Raw genomic sequence first — 25,490 nt, forward strand, 5'->3', positions numbered from 1 at the left:
TTTTTTCCATGGTAACTGCAAAAACACAGCTTGCCTTTCCAACATCCCAGTCACTGCTGTCACAACAGAGCGGAATCTCTTACCAGCATTTCCTCTCTCCTCTCAAATGTTAAGTAAATTGTCAATTTAACTTCATTAGCCACTTTCCCAGCACGCTGCACAGAAGAATCCCACACAACTTCACGTCTGAATGAGGGAAAGTGCATTCAGGGAGTTAAACTTGTAGATCTACAACCCTTTGACTAAGCACTGGAGGAAGGGGTGCCAGGAGAGAGCTCCTGCTCCACGGAATGCTGTGCTGGACAACAATCAGCGGCCTGATCCAGGTGACAAAACTGGGAACGCTTTTCAAAAGGTGCATCACAACTACAGTGGTCTCAAACTCAGCAGCAAGGAAACACTTGAAAAGTAACCCACTGATGCCAGGGCACCACAGAAGTTTGGATTCTGAGGCAGCCTACAGATAACTGGCAATACAATGTCACACAAGATGGAAAACAGCAGATGATTTTAGGTTGAACTGCTGCTTCTTTCTAGAAGAACTTCACACAATCCAACAGCAGCACAGGGACCCCGAGGGGTGCAGGACAAGGAAGAATCACAGAATCATTTAAGTTGGAGTTCATAGAGTCCAACCTATGACTGAACATGTCAACTAGAGCAGAACTCCAAGTGCCACACCTTTCCTTAAACACCTCCAGGGACAGGGAGTCACCACCTCCCTGGGCAGCCCGTTCCAAGGAGAGCAGGAGGGGCTGCAGGTCCAGAGCAGGGATTCCCTCCAGCAGCCCTGGGGAGACCCCACTGGAGCAGGGATCCCCCAGCATTCCGGGGGATATTCCCCGTGGGAGCTGCAGCCACGGACAGCCCGGCAGGGGTTTGGAGCAACCCGGTCTAGTGGAAGGTGTCCCAACCCATGGCAGGGGGTCGGAACAAGATGATTCTGAAGGACCCTTCCAACCCAACCCTTCTATGATTCTGTGTCAGAGCTTTTGGAAAACACACAGCTTGATCATAACATATAAAAACTTAATGCCCCCTCAACCCATTTGTTTATTTTGTCAATCCATTGCCTGATAGAAATTTCAAAACAAGAAGCCTCTTGATAGGCAACATCTCGTAAGAACAATGTAACAGCTTTAAAGTGTTTTAAACACGCAAAACGACAGGAAAAAAAAAACAACTCGAGACAGGAGACAGACTCTGCTTGTTGAACTTGAATTTGCCTTTTTTTCCTTTCTTAGAAAAAGAGAACTTTATTCTGCTAAAAGTAGGCAGAGTTCTAGAAACTTGCTTTCTGCAGAGACAAAGAAGAGGGTGGCACAAAAGTAGACAAATAATCCATTTCACCCTTTATACCACAGGGACTGAAACACCATCTCTCTACGTATCTGTAGAGTGGCTGGTACAACTCACACAGGCTGAAGTCCTATGACACTTATATATTCTTAAAAAAAAAACCCACCCTGTATCAGTGAAATTATGAGACAAGATTATTTATTTACTTATTTATATTAAAAGGCATTTGGAAGAGGAAAAGGCACCTTATCTTCAGTAAGTACTAAAGCTGGAATTCAAGAAGAATTCTGTAGGAAAAGTTCTCAAAAATTAAGAATTATCTTGAAAGTTACACAGTGATGAATTTATGAAGGATACAAAAGGAAAAAAAAAAAACCTTATTTGCTGAAACGAACAGTACAACCAAACCGACATCTTCAAACTGCAGAGCCAAAAAAACCTGTTAGAAATGAAGTCACTTCGAAAGGTCATTCTGAATTATTAAAAGCTAAAAGGCAACCAAGCTTAGTAACGTGGAAATGATAACACTGAAACATCTCTGAGGACTTCCATCATCACCATCATCAGCGATACCATTACCCTAATAGAGTCCTCCAGGCTACTCAGTTTCTCGGAAGACCCGTCAAGAGTCATTTAAATTCCAAACCAGGTACCTTTCAAAGAGGGAAATACATTGTCTATAAGCTATACGTGTGCAGGAACATTCTGAAGTGGATAAAATCTGCCCATTTAAGCAGAAAAGCACCGACATGAGTATGAAACATGCACTGGTCTTGCATAACAATACTGAAAAATATTTAAGATCAGTGCTTTTAGAAATATGCTATTATTTCTCTGCAACCCTTTTTTCCTCAGAGAAAGGAAGGAGAGACCTAAGGCATAGATTTACTTCTCTCTCAACATGTAATTAATTAGTTCCTTTGATGAGTTTATGAATTTAAATATCCTCACACCTGTCTTTAGGTTCCCTATACACGGAATAAATGAACCTTCACATTTTACATAATGAAGTACTCATTGTAGATTAATTCATTAACTTTGGAAAACATTATCCCCATGCAGCAGGAGCCTTTTTAAAAGCCTGTTTCCCACTAACAGTGTATAAAGTTACTGTGTATAAAGCAATCCAGAAAGAGCAGCTTTTGTTGTCATCCCTTTTAGCATCAGGGAAATGTTGGATTTCAGAAATTAAGGAATAATAATTTGGAAGGAGAATCCATTATGCTCATAAGGTGGGTATCCTGTTGACCTCTTCAGGACACCTCAGCAGGTGACCCAGACCTTTCTGCATCAGCTCCTCAGGCCTGGCTGTGCCAAGCAGATCAAGTGCTTCCTCCTCACCTTACCCAGTGCAACAACCTCAGAGGCAAATTAAATACACACGGGGATCTTCCTTGCCAGAGAACCAAGGACATACACAAAAGAAACCCTGAAACACCCAGCTGAGGGACAAGAGATCCAAAACTTCATTAGCACTTTCAGCAAACAGGTCTCTTGCAGGGATCTGCTCTTGGTCAACTCACTTCAAGATGCAGAATCGCTAAAGTTGGAAAAGATCCCCAGGATTGTCAAGTCCAACCATCAACCCAGCACCACCACCACGTTCACCACTAAACCGTGTCCCCAAAAACATGGGGCTTTTTTGAACACTTTCAGAGGTGGCGATTCCACCACCATCCTGGGCAGCCTCTTCCAATGCTTTCCAACCCTCTCAGTGAAGAAATGTCTCCCGATATCCAGTCTAAACCTCCCCTGGCACAACTTCAGCCCTTTTCCTCTCGTGCTGTCTCTTGTTACCTGGGAGAAGAGAACGACCCCCATCTCACTACAACCTCCTTTCAGGTAGCTGTAGAGAAGCATAAGGTCTCCCCTGAGCCTCCTTTTCTCCAGGCTAAACATGCCCAGCTCTCTCAGCTGCTCCTCATCAGGTTTGTGCTCCAGACTCTTCCACTGCCCTTCTCTGGACACGTTCCAGCACCTCAATGTCTTTCTTGTAGTGAAGGACCTGATCTTCTTAATCCTACTTAATGAAGTGTCTCTAGAACACCTGCCCGTCTCTTCCAAGTGCTTGCAAAGTAATTAATTCCAAAGCCAAGGCAGCTCAGGCTGTGACATGAACCCTAAAGGATGGCTTTAAAGACAAGTGCATTCTTCTGCAGTATATATGGCTTGTTATGGGGCTGTTATCTGCCCAAACCCAATTCCCAGCATGGAAACCTATCCAACCCAGACATCACAGCTAGGGTCTTACAAAACTTCATGACTGGGCAATAAAATGTCAAATGAAATTCAGCCTAAATAAAAGGGGAAAAAACAATCCTGAACTCGTCTATGCAATAAGAGGCTCTCAGCCTCTTATTACTGTTCAGGAGCAAGATCCTGGAGCTGTGATTCACAGATTCAGGAATCTCCCAACTCAGTGTTCAACCCCAGTCAAAAAAACAAATGACAAATTGTGCATTACCGCACGATTATAAGGAAAGTAAGACAAAGCAAAATAAAGAACATCATTAGGTCACCACAGAAATAGAGAGATCACCTTCCAAACAGTGTGTACAGCCTCCCTCAAGCACACAGAATTGAGAGAGCTCAAAAGGGACAAGGATGATGTGTGGAATCGTTTCCATAAAAGGGACAACTAAGTCATGAAGAATCTCCAGCCTGCTGTGACATTAACCTCAGGAAATGTATAAAATCACGACTGCAGGTGCAATGTTCAGAAGATGCACTGGTACCTCTTTCATGCAGTACAAAAACCTGGGGGTCCAAGGACACCAGTCAGTGCAAAGCTGCTAAGAAGTTAATTTAGGTGTGATTCCTCTTGCCACGGCACGTTGTACAGTGCTGATGGGAGGAACGGAGAATTTTAGGAAAGAGAAACCCACTAAGGATGACCAACAGTGCCTAAAACCAGAGAAACCACATCTGGCTCTGGAAGCTCCTGAGCTATCAACAGCTGGAGTCCAAAAGCCTAAAGGAAAGCAGTGAGTATGTGCACGGCTTTCCTTGTATTCTCCCACAGCCACTATCACAGCCAGGATATTGGACTGGATGGCCATTGATCTGATCCTGCACAGCCCCACTCCTGTGGTTTTGCTTCCTTTAATCTAGAAAAACACCCAGTATTTTTCTTTATGAGACAGTACAGCATCAACACACCCGAATTAGATCAGCAATTTTGATTGATAACTTAGTTTACTTTCCAATTGGATAAGTGTATCATCAGAAGCATCAGTAATCTACCCCTTCTGTACTATGTCCTGATTACAAACAGTGTAAAAGGAAACAATTTCAGCAGCAAATGAAAAGAGATGAAAGTAACAGATGCCCTGCTAAGGGCATTACTTTTAAGAGACAAAAGTATTTTGATCATCATTGTAAATGTGGTTGGTCTTCAAAAGAAAAAGGTACCGCAGCTACCCCATGATTAAAAGTCATGTCATGGTTGCCATCGATTTTTCTGGCTCTTCACTGTTCTTCAAATCAGGCTCCCACCTGCCTCTTTAGAAAGGACAGTATTTGGGATGTTAAAAGCCATACATACAAAATAAAATAGCAGCTAAACTGTCAATATTCTTAGCTTCTGTAATAACACTGCCAAAGCACAGGGAGTACACAGCACCCACAGACACCAAAGTTTTAACAAAACACTGATGGATTCCACTCCTTTATGCACGCCAAGCAAGGAGAGGCTGAATCGCTCCCAGGCTTCCGTTGCACAACCTCTCAGAGAAGCAGGAGGCAGAAATTATAAGGTAAAAATGTTCAAAGATTTTGTTCATATATGGCCTCCTAAGAGCTGGACAGAGGCAAACTACAGAGGCCCAAATGCAAATCCCAAATCCCCCACCTGCTCGGTGCCAATACGAGCGTTATCTCCTCCTCCTCCTCTGGAATATTTTGTCTGTATGTTATTTCATCTGAAAAACTGCTGGGCAAGTGCAGCTCCAGAGGTTTTTTGGAGACTGGGCAAATGAAGGACATACTAAATATATGGATTTATGTATATATGTGTGCATATACATATAAATATAAAGCTTTTATGGAAGGGCATTTCCTATCAGGGGTTTTTCTCAAGCCTCATTTCCTTGGCCCCTCTGTTTTCACAATATCAGGGTGGGCTCTTCCTCCACTATCAGCTTTTTCAGAAGGTTCTAAAGTAAACCTTAGTGTGGCAACACTGTGGGGTTTGTGCAGCTCAGTCCTAAAATATTTTCAGGATTTTATTTTACAGCAGGGAGGTTTCAAAAACAAAGAAGTCTTTTAATCATTACCAGCAATTCATATAATTTCTGTCTAAATGCATTTGCAGGATAACTCACAGAAATCAGTCCTATTCAACCTGAATAAGCTCTGCATGTAATTATGTTGTATTCTTCCTATACTGAAAAAAAATTTACTTTTTTAAGGTCACTTATAATGGTAATATATACCTGCAATTGGATCCTGGGAAAAATCCAAATACTAATGATTTTTTTTTTTTTTAATACAGGAATATCTTGTTTTTTCAAGGTAATTAAATCAGTGTAAATACATCAGGCAACTGAAAAAATACAGAGTAGAACAATTACTCCAGCGAGACTGTGTGTTTATTATAAAAAGGAAATCCTTATTACAAGTATCTGGTACTTGTAATTCCAAAGAACTCTAATACAACTAAACACTGAGGCTTTTTTTTTTATTCAAAATAAGTTTAAGCACATGAGACTTTGCCTACATACAGGGATTAAACCCTGCAACTCAGGATGTCACTTCTGACAAAACCATATTCAACAACAACTAAGAATTCTTCAGTCTTGGATAACCAAATAATCAACCCAATGTTATTTCTCTTTAAAGCCCACTAATATTTGTAAATTATTTCTCTCTGTCTTCATGAGGCAAGGACACAAAGAGACATCAAAAACTCCCTGTCAAGAAAGATTTAAAAAGATAGCAGGGCAAGGCCTCGTGGTGGGAAGGTCAGGTCAGACTGTGATGCCCAGAGCTGTCACAAAAATTCCCTCTTCAATCCCTGGAGCTCAGCAAAGGGCTGTCCTTACATTACAAGACACAAACACACAAACACGCCAGCACAAAAGGCACAGCAATTAGGGAAGTGTTTCCCAGAAGTACATAACACCATCCTAAACAAGGAGAAATTAAACACTCACCATCACTGAGATCTTGCAGAAGGTTTTCTTGGCATGAAAAGTCCAGCTTCACTTTAATGTTTACAGTGAATGTTGCAATCTTTCCAGGTTTTAGAGGAAATTGGGAGAGGGTATCTTCTAGATTCCAGCTCAGGAATTCCCCATACAGCTTCTCTGCATCAAAATAAGTAAATATTTCATGAACATAACCCCTGCATTAAGGAAGTTTCAGTTTAGAGCTGTTGGAGAGAGTATTAACGTTGTCACGTTCTGCTTAAAATATTCAGAGTGAAGGTATTAAAAATTAATGTAACACCAGAAAGACAGAGAAGTTACTGGGTACTGACATTGAACTGGAGGCACGTAGATCACAAAGCCCAAAACATGAATTTGAGTGAAGATCACTACCAGTAAAAAAAAGCACATTGCACAATAGGCAGCATTAAATATACACTTCAAATGCAGCCTGAAGGGGTGCTAAAAGTTCGTGTAGCTTTGAATCGTACAGACTTGAGCCCAGGAAGTGTCACACCAGTGCAGAGAACGTTTCATCAAAATATTACACCGAACTAAATCAATTAAATTTCTGAAGCACCTGTAACATCACTCTTTAGATACTTATTGAGCAATGGAGAAGTTTAAAAAGACTATTTGTTTTCATTTTTTTAATGATATCCTTCCTTAAAGCTGAGAAGTATAAAGTATACAAGACCCAAACATGAAGGATACTGTCAGGATTATTCTGTTTTAAAAAGTATTAGTTTAATGAATTATTTACCATTGGTCTACGTGACATTGGGGATCTGTAATTATCAGCTCCTCTCTCCTAAGTCTGACATAATACGAGGAAAAAAACCCAATATTTAATGGTCATCAATACTGGATGGGGGCTTCTGTTCTGGCCAGGATCAACTACCCCCTCCATAAATTCATTAATATTTGCAAGACCATACAATGCCTAACACTACAAAAAGAAGTCTACTAATACATAAAATAAGCATCATTCCAAAACCATCATTTCAGATCCACGTGTGAGGAAACAGGGTGGGTAGACTGCTCAAACAACTACGATGTAGCATAAAGGACCTCTCAAAAAAAAAAAAAATTAGAATTCCAAATTATGTTGGAATATTCCAAACTGTCCCCCTTCTAGAGAAGGAGAAAAAAAAAACAAAACAAAACAAACAAAAAAAAAAAGAGCTTTGCCTGAAACACATTTTTCTCACAGACCATCAGGTGTCATCTCGTGCCTTTCCACATCAAATCGATAGTACAGACTCCTTTATAAGGACAAAGATGAGGTAAAAATAAAAAAATCCTAATAACTGTTTCCTTTAAGTCAGCCCCACCTCATCTAATGATTTAGCTGTAACCATATCACTGTTCTGATTTTCTTCTCTTTTCAGGGAAAAAAAAGTGGCTTAGTAAGTACAACAATCTCTACACCCTTATCCTGACAAGTAGAAAACCAATACACTGAAGGAAAGTTTTCCCTCAGCATGAAAATGAAGGACATATCCCAAGCACTTGAGCACCAAACTGTTTCCAAAATGTGTTTTCATTAACTAGATTTATGTGAAGACACTGCAAGTGAAAAGACTTTTGAAGTGAGAATAGCCCTTGCAGATACTCTCTAATTAACACCTGTAATTACACTAGAAGATCTAAATGCTTGAGCTAAAAGTTAAGCTGCAGAGAATAATCTAGTTTAGATTTATCTGACACTAGTTTATAGTTTAATAATGTTCACCTTGTTCAGGAATCATTATCACAGTGAATTATACTTTGGCTTCAGGCCTTTCAGTTCAGTGGGAGACTAATTTGGGGCAAGCCTGCCCTCAGTTCTTTCTCCAGTCCAAAATTTGTGTTTAGCAAACACCTGATGTTAAAAGCAATTGTTAGTCAAGAGCTTATTCCATCATTTTACTGGATATAAAATCACTAAAATCGTAACAAATACCACGTGACAGCTTGCCCACAACCCAATTTTGGGCTGGCCTAAGCCAATCTAACTCTTAACATATTTTAAGGTCTGCCAAAAAAAAAACATCCACACTGACATTTTGCACAGAGAAACTCAATAGAAAAGTCTTTTGAGATCACAAGAATCTCAGTTCCTCAGTTCTTTTCAATCTGAAGTCCCCTGGTAAATCTGGCTTTTTCCACCCCAAAATAACTATCAGTTCTGAATGCACAGCCATTGGCATTAAATACATCTTAACTTCCCCAGGACCTGGTGGACAGCAAAGAACCCGCAAGGCTTGTCACGTTCTTCACAATGTAAATGTATCCAGCAGAGTTTCCTCTTGACAATTAGCAACTCTCCCTGACAGGAGGGGAAAAATGCTCTAAATTCGTGAACCATTTGCTCTAATGAGTGGAAAAAAGAGTTAGTAGGAATCATGCAAGACCCTGACCTCAGTCAGCCGGTGTGGGCAGAGAGGAAAAGACTCGAGCTGGGAAACCCAGACAGGGGCTGGATTACCCACACTCCTTGTCCTGCCTGCACAAGGATGTTTGGACTGACTGGAGAAAAGCCTTGCCTGCATTCACCACTCTCCATGGAACACAACCCAGCTCTGATCTGAAAGGCTTTACTGTTTTCTTTAGCAAAAAAAAAGGTAAATAGATCTATTCTAGGATATTCACTGTTCTTCAAACGGGTTGCCTGGACCTCAGAGCAGATTTTTCATTCATGATCTGTCACAGCTGAGGCTGCAGGTAGATGTGTTCAAAGACCACGGGAAGAATACAGGAGAATTTATTTCTCTGTGTTTAAATTCCAGAGGTCAGTCACTGCTAAGAAGGATCAGTGAGGTTTTGCTTCCTCATCCAGGCTCATTCAGAGTGTGTAGCTGGTCTAGAGCTAAGAATGCCTGGTGTGCTCTTCTCAGGGCCTCAAGATGAAAACATCAGCATTACATTTGCCCCGGAATGGATCAAACAGTGGAGTTCTCAAAGCCTTTGGACTGCACTCCCTAACTGAGACGTAACAAGCCTCTGACCAGAGCTGACCTGAGCCAAAGGGTGGGAAAGGCATCCAGCTTTGCATGTCATCTTTCCAAAAAAAGGATTAAACTGTCTGACCTGGCGAGGGGCAACGCGAGGTAACACAGAGTTCACCTTGACAGTGAGCATGTGTGATTGTCCAACCCACAGACCCCACAGCCCGGCAGACTGAGCAGTGCAGTGAGACACCACGAGCCCTGACAGACGTGTCCCTTGTGGCAGCACGACAAGTCCCTTTTGCTGATGTGCCTCAGGACCCGTTCCAATAACAGGCAGCTGCTAAAGGACTCGAAAACCCTGCCATGTCCTCTCTGAACTGCACAGGGTGAGCTGCGAGCTCTGCTCATTTATCTGAGGGCCAGAGTGGAAAATCCAGAGAACTGAACCTGAAAGTAACAGAAGAGGGGAAGTAAGGGAAGGCCAAGCGTGAAAGTCTGATCTCCAGAGGTTCTCATTAGCAAAACACCACTGAAAACAGTGCCAGAGAAGTCGGTTTCCTCCAGAGAAGTGACTGACTGTAACAGCTAACATAACAAAAGAGGGAGGTCAGGTCACTAATCCCACCCAGTAATTCCAACAACAACAAAACAGAATATTTGCTATTTCACAGCGTTCATCTTTGTGCTAAAAGTTGTGGCCCGAGAAAGAAAGTAGGGAGATGGAAGTCAAACAGACAGGCCTGCAGCAGCTGTCAGAGATTTATGAGGAACTGCCAAGACTGAAAGAACCGAAGCAAATCAGGTGAAACAAGGGATGACTGAAAGCTGTTTTTATTTGGCTGAAATCAGACAACTTCTCGTGGGCTCCCAAGGTGACAGGCAAGCCATGGTCAGGCAGATGAAGGGGTCTACCAGCTCTCAAGGAGACCTTGAGCAGCTTAAATCACAGGCACATTTCAGATGAGGACTAGGAAAGAACATCCAAGAACAAAAACTCTTAGTGCACTACGGACAGTCCGTAAGTGTCTGCATATGCTCCCAACTTCATGTGTGGTATCAGGGCTTTGTGTTGCTATCAGAGATGGTTTAATATTGTACCTCCCACTAGTTCCATGCAGATAGCACTCACTGACCAAAAGCAGCTGATGACACCACAAATCTTTAGTTCCCTGCTGATCACCAGAATCCCACGTCACTGTAAAATGTTTTGTACCAATTTATGATCGTAACTAAAATGGAAGGGAGCCCATTAAAAAAGGCAAAGGTCCATCCCCAACACAAGAAAGACATTGGCCTGTTGGTCACTGAGTTGATCACAAGGGTGGGGCTCCTCTGCTCTGGAGACAGGCTGGGAGAGCTGGGGCTGTTCAGGCTGGGAGAGCTGGGGCTGTTCAGCCTGGAGCAGAGAAGGCTCTGGGTAGATCTTAAGAGCCCCTTCCAGTATCCAAAGGGCTACAGGAGAGCTCTCCTCCTTTTTCCCCATTGTCTTTAACAGAAGTTGTAATGGAGAGATGATTTTAAAGTTGACAGGAGTCTCTTTTCCGACATTCTGAACCAATTAACTGTGTCACATTCCACACAAAGAGTATGAATAACATGTGACTCATGTGCCCATATATTCCAACATTTAATACACTTCATTGCATGAAATTCCCCATTTGAGTGCTCTCTTTGGTCTTTCCATCCCCTACACCCAGCACCCGTCCCAGGAGGAGCGCTTTGGAATTCCTGAAATAAGAACAGTAAGTCATCATACGTTTCAACTTCTAAAATTATTCCTGGTAACAAGTCTCAGACCGAAACTCTATTTTGAGATGATTGGCAACTCCTATTCTCTCAGGTTGCAGAGAAGAGGATACTCTTGTTATAAAAAAAAGTCATGAGCTTGAATACTGAAATGAACAAAAATCACAAGGTATCACACTGCATTTTAATGCTCTGGCACTGACGGAACAAAACCTGCAATAAAATAAAGTATTTCTACTGTCAGTAAAGATTATGTTGCTTGTCACCCGTAGTTCTTCTGTTCATATCATTCTCATAACAGTGTCTCAGAGGACAAACCAAAAAAAAATAAAATACATCACAAAACAAAAGCAGGGTTCACCTATCAGACTACTTTTTAATACTAACATGGACAGGGTATTTCAAGAGAATTAAGTGTACACAGAGAATGTTATGTATTTCTTCCATAGCTTCAATTATTCTTTTAACTCATAATAGCTTATTTTATTTATTGCCTTGTCTTCTATCCCATTTTTTTCTTATTGCTCGCTGAGTAAGATAGAAATATGCTTATTTACTTCCACTCCCTCAAGTAGGACAACATTACTGCTAATGGCAATTTATTTAATCAACTAATCAGCATATTTAGACATAAGGAGAAAATAATTTAGACACAATATTCTTCCTCTTCACTTGCTATTGCCTGAGGAATTTTTCCCCAAGTAACACTAGAAAGAAACATAGATTTCCAAAAAGCAGGTGACCTTTTGGCACACAGATGGTTCTACAATTTCTTTCATTTTCTTTCTATATTTTCTTACATTCTCTTTCATTTCTATATTCGTACGGTAAAATTGAACTGAATTATATCAGTTTTGTCACAAGGACTTTGATACTTAGTCTAAACTGAGCTAGAAGTATAAAACAACTAGTTCCCCTTTTGTTAGAGAAGTGACCACTATTATTTCTAAATATATATCAGCATACACACCCTTGGTGTTGACTGTTTTCGCTGTGACCTCCAGTTTCTCCAGCGGTTCTGTTCCAATATTTTCTAATTTAATGATGAGCTGCTGGGTCTCTCCATTGTAAAGCTGGACAGACACGTTAGTGGAGGTTTCATCCCCCGAAGAAGGCTGAAGAGTATGAGCAGACCTACAAAATGTGACACACAGACAAACCAAATACTGTGAGGGAAATGTTAAAAGCCTGTTCAAGTTACTCTGTTAACTGTTCTTTGAAGACTCAGAAACTACAACTCTGCAGCTTTGAAGATTAGATACTATTTTCCATTCTCATTTAAGCCAGGGTCATTTTTTAAAACAGAAGTTAATAATTTATGCATGAGACAAGTCAGATTTCAAACAATATAAAATATGTATTCCTAACTGTGAAAGCTGGTTAAAATTGCTGCAGAAAGGGAAATTGCTGCAAGAAAGGGAAAAGAGGGGAGGGAAAAAAAAAAAAAAAAGGCAAGAGCAGGTCATTACAATGAGCAGTTTTAGTGGACAGTGCAGGGCATGGACCTCATGGGAGAAAGGTGAAATAGTGAACTAGAGATGAACTCTTTAGAGCAGGAGTGAGGGGAGGAGGTTGCAGAACAAGACAGATGGGCAGAGGTTCCGTTCCTGACTGGATTTTTTGTGCCAGTGCAAAGTGGTCAGGAGGCACCAATGGCACAAGGACAAAAGCTGCTGGGACTAATGACCAATAAATCCACTGGTAAATCCAGGTTCAGTAAATTCCTTTAGCAGGTATTCCTGCTATCCTTGCCTTCCACTCTGTCCTCCCTTACCACAAGATAAGCAGCTGCACAGACAGGAGCAGATTTCAGTCTTTCAGAGCACATCCACGGCCAGGACTGGGAACATGGATCTTTTGATCAGTTAAAATGGACTGTCAGGGATCATCAGCGCTGCAGCACTCGGAAATCTGGGCATGTGGAGTGACAGGAAGGAAGGAATGCCTTTTCTCCCCTCATATTTAGACAAAAGTACCAGGGAATTGCATCCCAAAAAGCAAAACAAAAGGTGCTTTCAATTGCTGCATAAGTGTAGATGTATTTATTAGTGATTCTTCTTCGGGATGGAGTATTTCTCTCTCTTTTTCTTTCTTCTGTAATAATTGCATCTGCACTAATAATGATTCTTGAATGGGATTGTTAAGGCATAGTATTTGCAAACAGTAAATTCTTATTACTTATTAAAAACAGTAAAGCCTTACAGACTCCTCTTTGCCCATAAACAAGGTTTACAGCAAAACAGTATTGCACAGTTATTTCAGTGTATTAGGAAGTGCTCATCAAGAGAAAAACCTTTAACACAGAGCACACTGGCCTGCAGCTTCCAAACTTTCTGTTCTTGTGAAAATAACTGATATTTGTCCTAGTTTATCCATCCTAGAAGTCTTTCATTGTTTTATTTATAAATTTGCCATTTTCTTCCCTCAATTTTCTTACTTTAGAGATTTTTTTCAATCAAGACTGTTTTACCCAGTATTATAATGTTTTAATATATTAATAATATGCATGGCACATATATATTTAATATATGGTACTTATTAATGTATAAATAATCTGTATATATTCTATAAATAATTATAGATACATGTAACAATGAAGAAATATACAAATAAACCTTTTTCTACATACCAGCAGTTTCACCTACAATGAAGCAAGGCAGTAAGTACAGCATCAAAATTATCTCAAACACTTCAAAAATAAATAAATTTTGTAAAAAATTAAGGAAAGTCAGCTCAGCTCCAGTAGATAACGTTCCACATTATCAGCTGAACATACACTCACAAAGAGCAGGTATTATACTAATTTAGGAATATTTGCAAGTCCCTCTATATTTCAATAGCCAATATTAATTTTGATTAAAGTCAAACCACACAAACTCCATCTCTAGCAGAATTTTTAGAGGGAATTTACAAACATGTAACCCAACTACAGCATTTTATTATTTTGCCATCTTCATTAGGGTATATATACACACATAAAACTGTTTGTATGATACAATACTGATGATCACCCCAAGGATCATAAATGGAGCTGAGATTTTCCAAACAACAGAACAATCCCTGTGGCACTTGAGCTATTAAGGCAGCAAGTAACAAAAGGTTGTTTCCTGATGCACAGCTAAAAGGAATATTGCTTAAAAAAAGAAAAACCAAACGAAAACCAAAAATACCCTGAAACTCTGCGCTTCTACAACTGCTTGTCAAACAGCAGATGGAGGGCAGGACTATGAGATATGATGATGGACATGCAGCTCAGCAGGTGAATGGTCTTGCACCTTGAAGAGCTTCCCAAACCGAACTGAATCGGTGCCTTACCAGGTCTCTCTGAAATCCAGGAATTAGTCAGCCACATTCTCCACAAAAACCCAAAAAGCTCACAAAACCCACACAAACAACCCACATGTGGTACTACTGTGTCCTTTTGGGTGAGTGTATAAGGAAGGTATTTTAGTTGATTCTCCCTGTACCTCATATTTCTTCTATATTATGGTATTGAGTTTGGGCCCCCCCTTGACCCATGGAAATATTGATCTATTGAAGCAAGTCTGGAAGAGGGTTGTCAGGATGATGACAAGGTCAGAGCATCCCACAGGAGTTCAGGTTCAAAGAGCTGGGCTTGTTCCATTTGAAAACAAAAAAAAAAGATCTGACATGGATTACCTCTTTACTTCAAGATTTTATCAATTTGTACCTTTAAGGGATTAGTTCTTTTTAAATCATAATTAACCATTACACTCCCTCAGTTAATTAAATCTCAAAATATTTTCTATGAAATTCCAAAACTTAGATTTATATTCTGGATTAAACAGCACAGACATAGTTTACATCTTAGTTTATTAAATCACTGATTGTATATGATACAGGTTTTATTCAGCATGTGAGTAACATTTGAATAAAACCAGATAAAACCTAATTCAATCTCATTTCTCACCGTGGAAGGGAGGTGCTGATCTGCAGCCTTGGCAAAGCTGGAATGACTTCCACAGTGCAGCCATTGGTCTTCACTCCCGGCAGATTGTCCAGAAGGCAATCACTGAAGACTCCAAAAACTGAAGTGTGGTAACCTGATGTTTAGAAGGAAACACCAGCATGTTGTGAATTTTATCTTATTTTATGTGACATGTCAAATAAAAGAAATTGTGAAGAGCCTGTGATTTTTCTGCATTCAATGCATTTTCGTAAATTCTGTGGAATTGTTTACAAGATCAGCAACACAAGTCACAGGATAGAGACCACTCTGTTATACCTCATCACCAATTCATAACAAAACATGTTACCCTTCAACATATGTTAACAGTTTCCTATTTCCTCCAAAAAATATTTCTAGGAAAGAATCTCAACTGTATCCAGAAGGACAAAAGAATCCTAAAGGAAATTATTAGGGGGAAAAATATACATGCATACACACAGAGACACCTGCCATGAAAGACCAAAACTTACCCTCTAAAAGTTCAATTTAGTAGAAAAGTACCTGTGCACCCAATGCCTTACCAGGCAATATTTATGAGCTATATCTGAAGGAAAATTTGATACACTGACACACAAACAGCTGGCAAGTACTGAAATCAACTCCTCTACTTGCAGTACATTTTTAGTATGTGGAACTAAAAGCAGAAAACTACAGCACGAATGTTCTGAATGCTTTGATGCTGTTCTGTATTTACTGAAATAGTTTCTGGAAAAAAAAAAAAAAGAAATCAAATGAGAAATCGTTTTATGAGCAGACAGAAAAGCACTTAAGAAAAACTCAGTGAGAACAGAGTTTCTTCAGGTTCAAAGCCATCCTCTTTTAGTGTTTAGCTTTATTAAAATGGTTCTTGCGCTGTAACTTTGTATTCCAGGAACAGGTACCTAAAACTGGGTGTTGGTAAGATGATTCAGTCCTCCTGTGTGTTGAATCCACCATCTCCACACAAACCTCCTTTTCTGGGAGACTCAGCTGCTCCTCTTCTGAAAAAGCTCTTTAATTTTCTTACTTGCTACACACACAGTTTTATTTAGGCTCATTAATGAAACGATATCTCAACTGCAATAGACTACACACACACAGAGAGGCTAAATTGTTTCTACAAAAGCAATCTGCAAAAAATTTCTGTAATCTTACATGAACACGATTAATTAAGAAAAGAGAACTGTGAGATTATCTTCTGCATTCTCAGGAAAAAGTTCAAGTAATCCTCCTCAGAAGCTTTCCAAATGAAAGCATTAATAAAGGGGAGTTGGAGTTCATTATCCTTCCCCTCTCATAGATGAGATACTGTAAGAATGTGTTTGTTACTGCTGCTGCAACCAAGTGATTTATCAGCCTGTTTTTAATGAAGTTTGGTACAGAAAAGAGATGTCCTTTTTTTCTTGCCTTTTTTTTTTTTTTTTTTATACTTACTGAGGAGAATTCAGAGTGGGGAATAAACACATGGCATAGAAACTCATCAATCCACAGGGGGGTAAAACACGAGTTGTTTTGCTCAGGGAAGAGCGACTGGAGACAGCCCTTACCATTGACAGTGATCTGCCCAGTGGTTTGGGGAACACCAACAAGAGTCACAGGATAGAGCCCAGATTCTGCCGGCAGGGAAAGAGCTGCAGGAAGAGATTCGAACTCCACTCCAGTTGTCAAGAGACCCTGAAAAAGCCACATCAGACAGATAAATCCATTATGACATACACTTACATTTTTATGCTACGTGCTTATCTTTTAATCCCTTGCACTGCATCACCCGAAGTTTTATGATTTATTCCGATTTGCTCACAGCAGTTATTTTGGGTTGGAAGTTGCAGTGACTGCAGCGTGCAGCCAGAATCACACAGAGATTTGTATTCAACAGGGGAAGGAGTTTCAGCATCTGAGGTGGGAATGATGGATGAGAAACTAACAAAAATTAATACCCAAGCATAGCAAAAACAATCAGTGATATCACCTGCATGGTGCTGGTTTGTACCTCATTTAATCGCACCTGTGACCTTATGCATTTGATATATTTTGGACAGTGGAAATCAGACATCAACAGCAACTCTTGCTTAGCTTTAATTACCTGTACAGAAAATATTTTCTATGAGGAAAAACACTTACTATTTACAGATAACAGAGCAAGTCTAACTCTACTGTCCAGCCTAAACATTTCAGTGAGTTGGAATTAGCCATTCATTTTGCTAAACTGATTCCCCCTCAAGCCTAGATGCCTGAAGTTACTCCCTTAGTGCCAGAGAAATCTTTCAGCATCCTAAATTTAAAACATGGCACGAAACAAGAAATGAAGCAGAAAAAAAATGTATTTAAGAAACTCTGAAACACAGCACTTACTGTCCTTAGTAGGCTGGGGCTTTTCTTTCAGCTCAGTTAATGAACTTAATTCAGTTAATGAATTCTGTGCTTGAGCACAGAGTGTGCTGCTACAAGTAAGAAATTTAATGTTGGAAAGCACCTAAATCCAAGTTACCATTTGTTTTTGTATACACATATATATTAATTCTTATTTTTAAATAAAGATGCTACACAAATATCTCCAATTAATGCAGCAAGCACAACTGGATTAACTCTCAGCTTCATGAGAACTCAGAACTCTGTGAAAGAGTCTTTTGTAAAGACAGATGAAAAAGCTCATGGTTTGAGCCACAGAAAAACTCAGACACTGAAGGCTGAACAAGGAGTTCAGGCAGCAGCAACACTACCTGCACAGTGCCAGAATACCAGCAGTGCTTCCCTCTGACAACACCTCTGACTGCCTGGTTTATAATTCAACTGGGTTTGAAGGGTGAACCTCTGCTGCTCCTGCCAGCTGTAAAGGGAGGTCAACCCTTCTGTTTCTAGTTCTCAATTACAAATTAGGATAACTGATACTTGTATAACAAGTACTTAATGAAATGCAAATGGCACTACCAGAACGACCCAGGCAGTTACTGACAGCTGACCTGTCACGGACATGAAGTCTTCAGTGGCCTTGACTTCCACTGGGACTAACCACCAGTAACTCTTCTTCAAGCAGTTCCTAGATGGGAACCAAAATCAACCCACCAGCACTCAAAAACTGAACAAAATCGAAAGCCATTCTCCGAATTTGTTCCCTCCTTGGAATATTTTCAACAGCAAGGTCCTAAACACACCAGGAGTTTGAGAAAGCAAACCAAGCAGGTTTGACAGGTTCTTAATTTCTCTTCTACTCAAGATCTGAAGTCATCAAGATTATAACAGATCCAAAAGCTATAAAATCTTTCATTCTAGCAGTTACTTCTTTGTGGACTTGACATTCTTGAGGCAACACTGAATTCAACCAAAGCTACTCTTGCTTTGTGGGAAGCTCAGTTAGAGAACTCTTATCTGCTACACAAAATGCAATTTCATCATTTTACTTGAGTTATAAGTAAATACTCTGTCAAACCCCCATTTCTAATGAATTTTCATTTTCCTCCAGCTTCACGTGGAGACTTGAGCTGTCAGAAACAATCCACAAAAACATAAGTAAAACCTTATTTTATCTTCCTATACATTCACCACCCTGTGTATCAGAGCACTGACACTGTTTGATTTCCACATTAATCCTTCCAGTGGGATTCACCCCACAGAAACAGGGTGAAACACTCACACTTTAATACTCAGGTAGCCTCAGCTTTCATCCCAATCATTCTGCTTTTGCTTTGGCTGAAGCAAATCTTAGAACATAAATAAAAGGTGACCCCCACACACACAGTCTCCAAAACTCACTTTTAAAACAGCTACCGAAGGTTTTATAAGATTATTTAGTCTAAAAAAGCCCCTGATTTATCACTTATCCAAGTATTCAAATACATTTTAATTATTCAGGATTCACCTCAACTAAAAACTTTCATCCAAGGACCTAAAGTCCCATAAAATCAATGATTAAAAAAAAAAAAAAAAACAAACCTCCAATGTCTTGTTTACCATCAGCTACAGGAAATGTAAATAAACAGAACTAATGCAAACCAGGAAAACAAAGATTTTCTAGAGAACAAACACAATGCAAATGCCAAAACACCTTCACTAAGCACATACTATTCCTGGACTAGAAATTAAAGAGCTTCAAGTGCATTAATACAAAAAGAAGGCAGCATTCATTTCCCTCATTTTTAGTTTTACTGTTCAGTAAAACCTCAAGTTTTTAAAACTAAAGATATTAAGAAAGCATTAAAACTCATTGAAATGGGGGAAAAAATCAATATAAACATCAACTAGGCTTCAGACTTACAGACGTAAATTGAAATCAAGACACTTACCCTCAAAACTTAACCCACACAAGTTAAGTTCTAAAAGACAGTGACATATCTAGAATGTCTGAAAGACATTTTCAAGATCACCGTTTGCTGAACTGTACAGCTCTGCAATATTTGCCCAACATTGCCCTCTGGTGCCTGAGATTTCGTAGTTTAGCAGTAAAAATCGAATCAAGGCTCAAGTACTCTCCCATTCTCTACTAAACATATCAGCCACGCCACCAAAGGAAAAAAGGAAATGTTTAACATTTCTTTTCCTGAGAGTCTTATACCCTATTTCAAGTAATATTTAGTAATCATTTAGTAATCACTGCTCTTTCTGACCCTACAGGGAGAGACCACCCATTTATTGTGTTTCCTCCAGGGAATATACGAATCACACACTCAGAAAAATGTTTACATTTCTTTGGATTCTTATAAAACAACTGCAATTGTCTTGGAGTGAATATATGCACGCTTTTATCACAGCATGCCTTTCAATCACTTCAAATCTCGATTTAGCTTGAGAGGAACAAAACAACTTGCACGTAAATGGCAGCATTTGGAGATGCTGTTAAAATAACGTGAGTGTGGCACTGCTTTTTTTAGGCTTTACTTACCAATCCCAAAATGCAATCATTCTTTTTTTAAAGCAACACTGCCTTCAAAGTTAGTTTTCATGCTGAACATACTTTTAGACCATGTTGTCAAATACTTTACGCAAAAATTGTCAATATTTACTTAAAAGTGAATTTTCCTTGCTGTTTCTAATAAGGTTATTTTGGGTAGACCTAAAAAAAAAAACCAGCGAACACAACCAGTTTTATTCTTCTCCTCCTCCACCTTTTTGTGTACATTCTTGCCCAATACAGTCTGCATTAAATGTGGTTTAGCAAGAAGTAAATATTCTCTCAAGATGGCAGAAACAGTAAAAGACGTGAACTCAGGAAAGAGCAGGTCATGGAAACAATTTAAAGGCTCACAGGCCAAGTTATGGGACTGATTATACGTACAGATTTCTCAAAATTTCAGATGGGATTTTTAAACATCAACATAGAGCTCTTGGGTAATAGCACAGTTTGGAAGTTTTTAAAAAAAAATAGTAACAGCCATTCTTAAAGCATCTTTAATCAAAATACTCTGCTTGATTGTGTCCAAATAAATACAGGCCCCAAGCAGAAGGAGAACTATAGAACAAATACTTTTTTTCTTGAAAAATTACTTAATACTATAAATTACAATATTCCCATGGTTTGGGGTAGTGTTTTTTAGTTTCTTGATATTTATTTATTCAATATGGTTTACACTGCCTGTAGATCTTGCAACTTTCTTAAATCCATGGCTGTATTTCCTACAACAAGTGCAGAGAAAATGCTCTCCCTCAATACATAACGTTGCCTCAAAATCTCTCAGCTTTGGCTTTTTGGTTTCTTTTTTTCTTTTAATATCAAAATTGAGAAACAAAGAGGGAAAAGTAGTTAAAATCTTAGAGAGCTTAACACACTTTGCGGTGCTTCTTCACATGCATTTGATTTTAATACATCTCCCCAGAGTGTACCATGATTTACTGCTTTAAACACGTCTCAAGATACAAAATAAATCCACTGGCGATTTCCCAGAACTTTCTGGGATTGTTTTGAAGGCTTGAAACGTGAACATCTTTTTTTTTTTTTTTTTTGCCTGGATGGAAAACTGCAGTAGCTGCAAAAGGGATGGAGATAACTCACATACCTCAACAAGTCTGTACAGAAATCAATATTCCCGAGAGAAAAAGCCAAGTGATGTATAAACTTATTTACAGCTGAACATCCCTTCTCCCGGGAACTTGGGCTCCAGCACCAGGAGAGCAAAAATATTCTGTTTAATCCATCGCAGTCACAGCCACTCAGGTTTGTTTTTGTCTCTCCCTCATTCTGCTGATTTAAGGTACCTGCTGAGTTTTACTAAAGCCTTTGGTCTGATCACCCCCACGATCTCTCCTACTTCACTTCACTGACTAAAATGCACGGTTGTTGGACTTAATCTCTTCCACATCCCACGACTGAACATTTTCATCTGCCATTTTACACTACTGCACCCTCCAGTGGATCAGCCTCCTGACTGTATGGACAAGGCAGAAACACAAAACAGAAGAAGACAGAAAAGGAATAAAGAAATGGGACTGGCATGAAGACTCTAAATAGAGCCCCAAATCAGGAATATGCATGACAGGAAATAAACAGCGAGAACAACGATAATGGGCCAAGAGCTTTGAGAACAATAAAATGAAGCAACAAAAAAAAAATCAGTTTTTCAGGCCTTACCACCTGAGAAAACACTGATCAAACCTTTTGTGTCCACAGCCTCATGTCAACTCTAGAAATTCAATGCCTTTTACTTAAGCACACCTCAATTAACCTACATGTACTTAGCATTAATTCTTCAAACAAGGAACAAGCTGAGGAGCCTTTCCATGGGTTAACAGCCTGTGCTCAATACTAAGTTGTTTACCATCACAACCTCCATCCATAACAAACAGAAAGACGCAGCAGGAGAAGTACCAGGGTAAGAGCTTGGATCGACAGTTCCAGAATTCATTTAACATGAAACGAGTAATCTGTCAGAACAACAGATCTGAACCGCCAGGTGAGGGACAGGGGAGAATTAGAAAAAAGGAGTAAGACTATAGATTCCAGAACAGTGACACGTTGGTGAATGGTGCACCACGAGAAAGGTAAAGGAAAGGGAAATCAAGCAAAGGAGAACTCAAAGAACAGTCAGTGACTGGAAACAAGCTTGAAGGAGTAAGTTATATTGCAAAGGTGAGGTGCTGAGTCAGGCAAAAGGAAAAAAAGTTGTGGGACAAACAAGTTGAAACTGCCACCGAATGACAGAAAATTATATGTTTGCTATGAAACTGAGTCTGTGAGAGTAAATAATGTGAAAGAATGTGATACGTGATGAGAAATCAGACAGGAAAAGGCTATGGGGACTGCAGGCATGGGTACGTGTTAATAATAAACCAAATCATTTTAAAATATTAAACAACACTCTGAATTGTTTAAATAAAAACAAGGAGTTTAATCTTACGATAAAGTAATAACTATTTCCACATTCCATAAAGCTCACGGATGAGACTGGAAAACCAGAGCCATTTATGCTGGAAGGAAAGGCTGGAAGCCCTGTTGGTGAGCCCAGTGCTCAGAGCGGGGGCAACTTTGGTGGTAGTTTAGGTTTTTAAGGTTTTTCACCGTCCTTTACACTCGAGTTTTGAAGATTTCTAAAGGTGGAGATCCCACATATTCTCTGTGGGCAACCAGTCCCAGTGTATGATCACCCTCATGACCGGAAGTTTTCATCAGAGCACTGATGAAAGAATTACATTAATCACTTCAATTATTTGCATCTCCTTGGCATGCCTGCTTCCCCTTTTGCTTCCCTAACGAACTGGGATTCAGTGTTAATTCAAAGACAGAACTTTATCACGTCAACACTGAAGAGAAGTACTGATGCCACTACAACTCATTTGCTCAGGGAAGGGATGTCATGCAGATCTATGTGAGTTAACTGCATTCCGAGGCCTTGGGGGTGTGTGAGCCTAAGAAACACACCCTAAGAAACTCCTTCATTAAGAAATATTCCAAGTTTTTTTTAAATATATAACCACGTCATTACTCGCACGATACGAATCAGACCGTAAATCAAAATGCTGTTAAATCAACTAATTCTTAGAGGAAGTCCTTTCTGATTTGCAGCTTCTCAACCACTTTTTCTATTAATTCCTAAAAATTCTGAATCCTTCTGTGAGGGTTAGAGAAAATGCTCCTCAAGGAAGCAGTGTGTTAGCTTCCAAGTAGTATCAGTAATTTAGGTCAAATTGCTTGACTAGACCCTGCAGTAGACATATCAATTGAAAAAAAAAAACACCAAACAAAAATCTGGGGCAAATAAATGTAGGCTGATTCACTTAGCCTGACAGAAAAATGGGCTTCAAGAGATGGGATTTATTTTTGAAGCAATATTAAGGATAAAAATATTTAACATAAAGGACTATGCTGGGTTAGAACTGAGTGGGGATTAAGTTGGTCTGGTAGTTGGAGAATTTTTAAACTTTAAACAGATACAAATTTAAAAAAAAATAATCCTGTTTTCTGGAATAAAGAAGGGAAAGCAAAAAACCCACACATTTTCCTTTGTTTCAGGATACACTGCAAGCAGCCCACTGAAGTAGGAGAGGGCTTGGGTTTGAGCCTTCTAATCTTATAAACTTCTCTGGTGTTTCAGCCTTTTTTTCACTCCCTCCTGATCATTTTTCAAATCACACCCATCACTGGCAACAGCAGATCCGTGAGCTGAAGCTTCCACCAAAACACAAAGCTTCTCAGAACTAACTATTTCAGTGCATCAGATTTTTAAATGGTGGTCAAAACGGGAATTTGAAAAGCGAGGATGAATGTGGATTTTTAAATTACAGTAGCAAGTGTACAATAATTATTAGGTTTCAGGATATAATTATTACTTGAAAACCCGTATATGTAAATTATGTAGCATGAGTTCTAGTCAATGCAGGAAGGTACAGAATTGATTTACAGGTCAGTGCCAGTAAAGCATTTAAACACTGTGACTGGCAGAGATTTTCATTTCAGTACCTCATCACCAACAAATATGAGCAAATTGACAACACCCCACCGTTAAACTGAGGTGCTGGGCTAAATGATTTTTTTTTTAAGCTAGTTGATTTACAGAAAACCATATCTGAAAGTCCAAATGAATTTTTTTCTTTTTTCAGAAAAATAACAGAATGATAATATTTAGAAAGATACAAACCATGTTTTCCACTCGGAGCTCAAAAGGCATTGGGTTGTAAACCATCAGCTGAACTTCACAAACATCTCCCTGGACCCACTGGAAGTCTGCAAGAAATAATCACAGAATTAATGCATTTATTACCTATTCATAGTGTTATAAAAAAGCAGCAGCAGCTGAGCTGTCAGACTGCTATAATACTTAATAACTCTCTATAATCTTTACAGCCAAAGTCCTGCTCAAGAGCACTGTGGGACACAAGCTGTAAATCCCGGGCAAAGCAATGAGTTAAAGGACTGGAAACATCCATTAAACAGCAATTTGTGCTGCAAAGTTACTTGGTAAAATTAACTAAGGCATCAAATCAAAACACATCCTTCACGGTAAACACCTCAGGGCTTACACACTTGGAGTCAGGCACGGAGTACACATCGCCTTGGATGTTTAAGGCTCAGATCAGAATCAACCAGACAAGGAATGAACACGACAGGAAGTAAGAAATTACAAGCCTTCATACACAGTTGATGATGCAGAGTAAATAAAGGACTATTTTAGATTAAGAAGGAAACAATAGCTCACCAGCAAGATGCCACCTCAGCCTCCTCCTACTAATTTTCTTTAGGGAACAGTAAGTAGTTTGGGAGATGCTGTGGGAGTGGAAGATGACAATAGGATCTACAGAGCACAGATTTTTCTTTTTGAGGGTCACAAAGGCTTAAGCAGTAACACAAGCTATTAAGTAACTTGTCAAGGTTCTCAGGAAAGACAATGAAGTAAAATAGGTCAGGTAGAAAAATGTATTTTCAGTTTATCTCTCACTGCAAGACACAGGTTCAACTTCAAAAGATACTTCATCCTGCCAAGTTTAAAATTTTGGAGGTTGTATGATTTAAAGAGACAAGGCTGGATGGGGCTCTGGGTAACCTGGAGTAGTGGAAGGTGGGGCTGGAACAAGATGGTCTTTAATGCCCCTTCCAACCCAGACCATTCTGTGATTCTGTGAGGAATTTCTGGAAGTGAGGTCAGCAGCAGAGGTGCAAGATCTGAGTAACTCTTCAATGCAGAAAGATTATTTTATATCAGCGCTTCATAATCTTTTCAGCCCACAAGTTCTTGTCTGCCTTTCACATATCACCACGTGCACCTGATGTTCAGACTTCAAACTGAAGGTGACAGTGTTCTCCATGCCTGCTGAGCAACTGCACTCCAATAAACAACAGGTGCTTTAACTATATTTGTAAAATAAATCATGATTATAAGCTGAAGTGTAGCATACATGGATTAGCTTTTACTAGTCAACTCAATGATTTTAACACCCATTGCCAACATTTTTTTAGTAGGATATTAGAAAACATCCAGTAAAGAACCTGGATGA

General features: G+C 39.5%; 1 protein-coding gene across 1 annotated transcript in view; it reads right to left on the reverse strand.

Moving 5' to 3' along the window:
• TRAPPC9 (trafficking protein particle complex 9) overlaps window positions 1–25,490 on the reverse strand; it is a 444,311-nt gene that overhangs the window by 368,713 nt on the left and 50,108 nt on the right. Inside the window, exons 11-15 of the mRNA XM_027892205.1 lie at window positions 24,137–24,222; window positions 16,622–16,748; window positions 15,057–15,189; window positions 12,096–12,259; window positions 6,453–6,605 (exon numbers count right to left, since the gene is read on the reverse strand). Coding sequence (XP_027748006.1) covers window positions 6,453–6,605; window positions 12,096–12,259; window positions 15,057–15,189; window positions 16,622–16,748; window positions 24,137–24,222 — 663 coding nt within the window. The remainder of the gene's footprint in view (window positions 1–6,452; window positions 6,606–12,095; window positions 12,260–15,056; window positions 15,190–16,621; window positions 16,749–24,136; window positions 24,223–25,490) is intronic.

The sequence above is a fragment of the Empidonax traillii genome, unplaced genomic scaffold (genome assembly GCF_003031625.1).
Source record: "Empidonax traillii isolate 1590-97213 ecotype Southwest subspecies unplaced genomic scaffold, ASM303162v1 scaffold342:size1861417, whole genome shotgun sequence".
Lineage (NCBI taxonomy): Eukaryota > Metazoa > Chordata > Aves > Passeriformes > Tyrannidae > Empidonax > Empidonax traillii.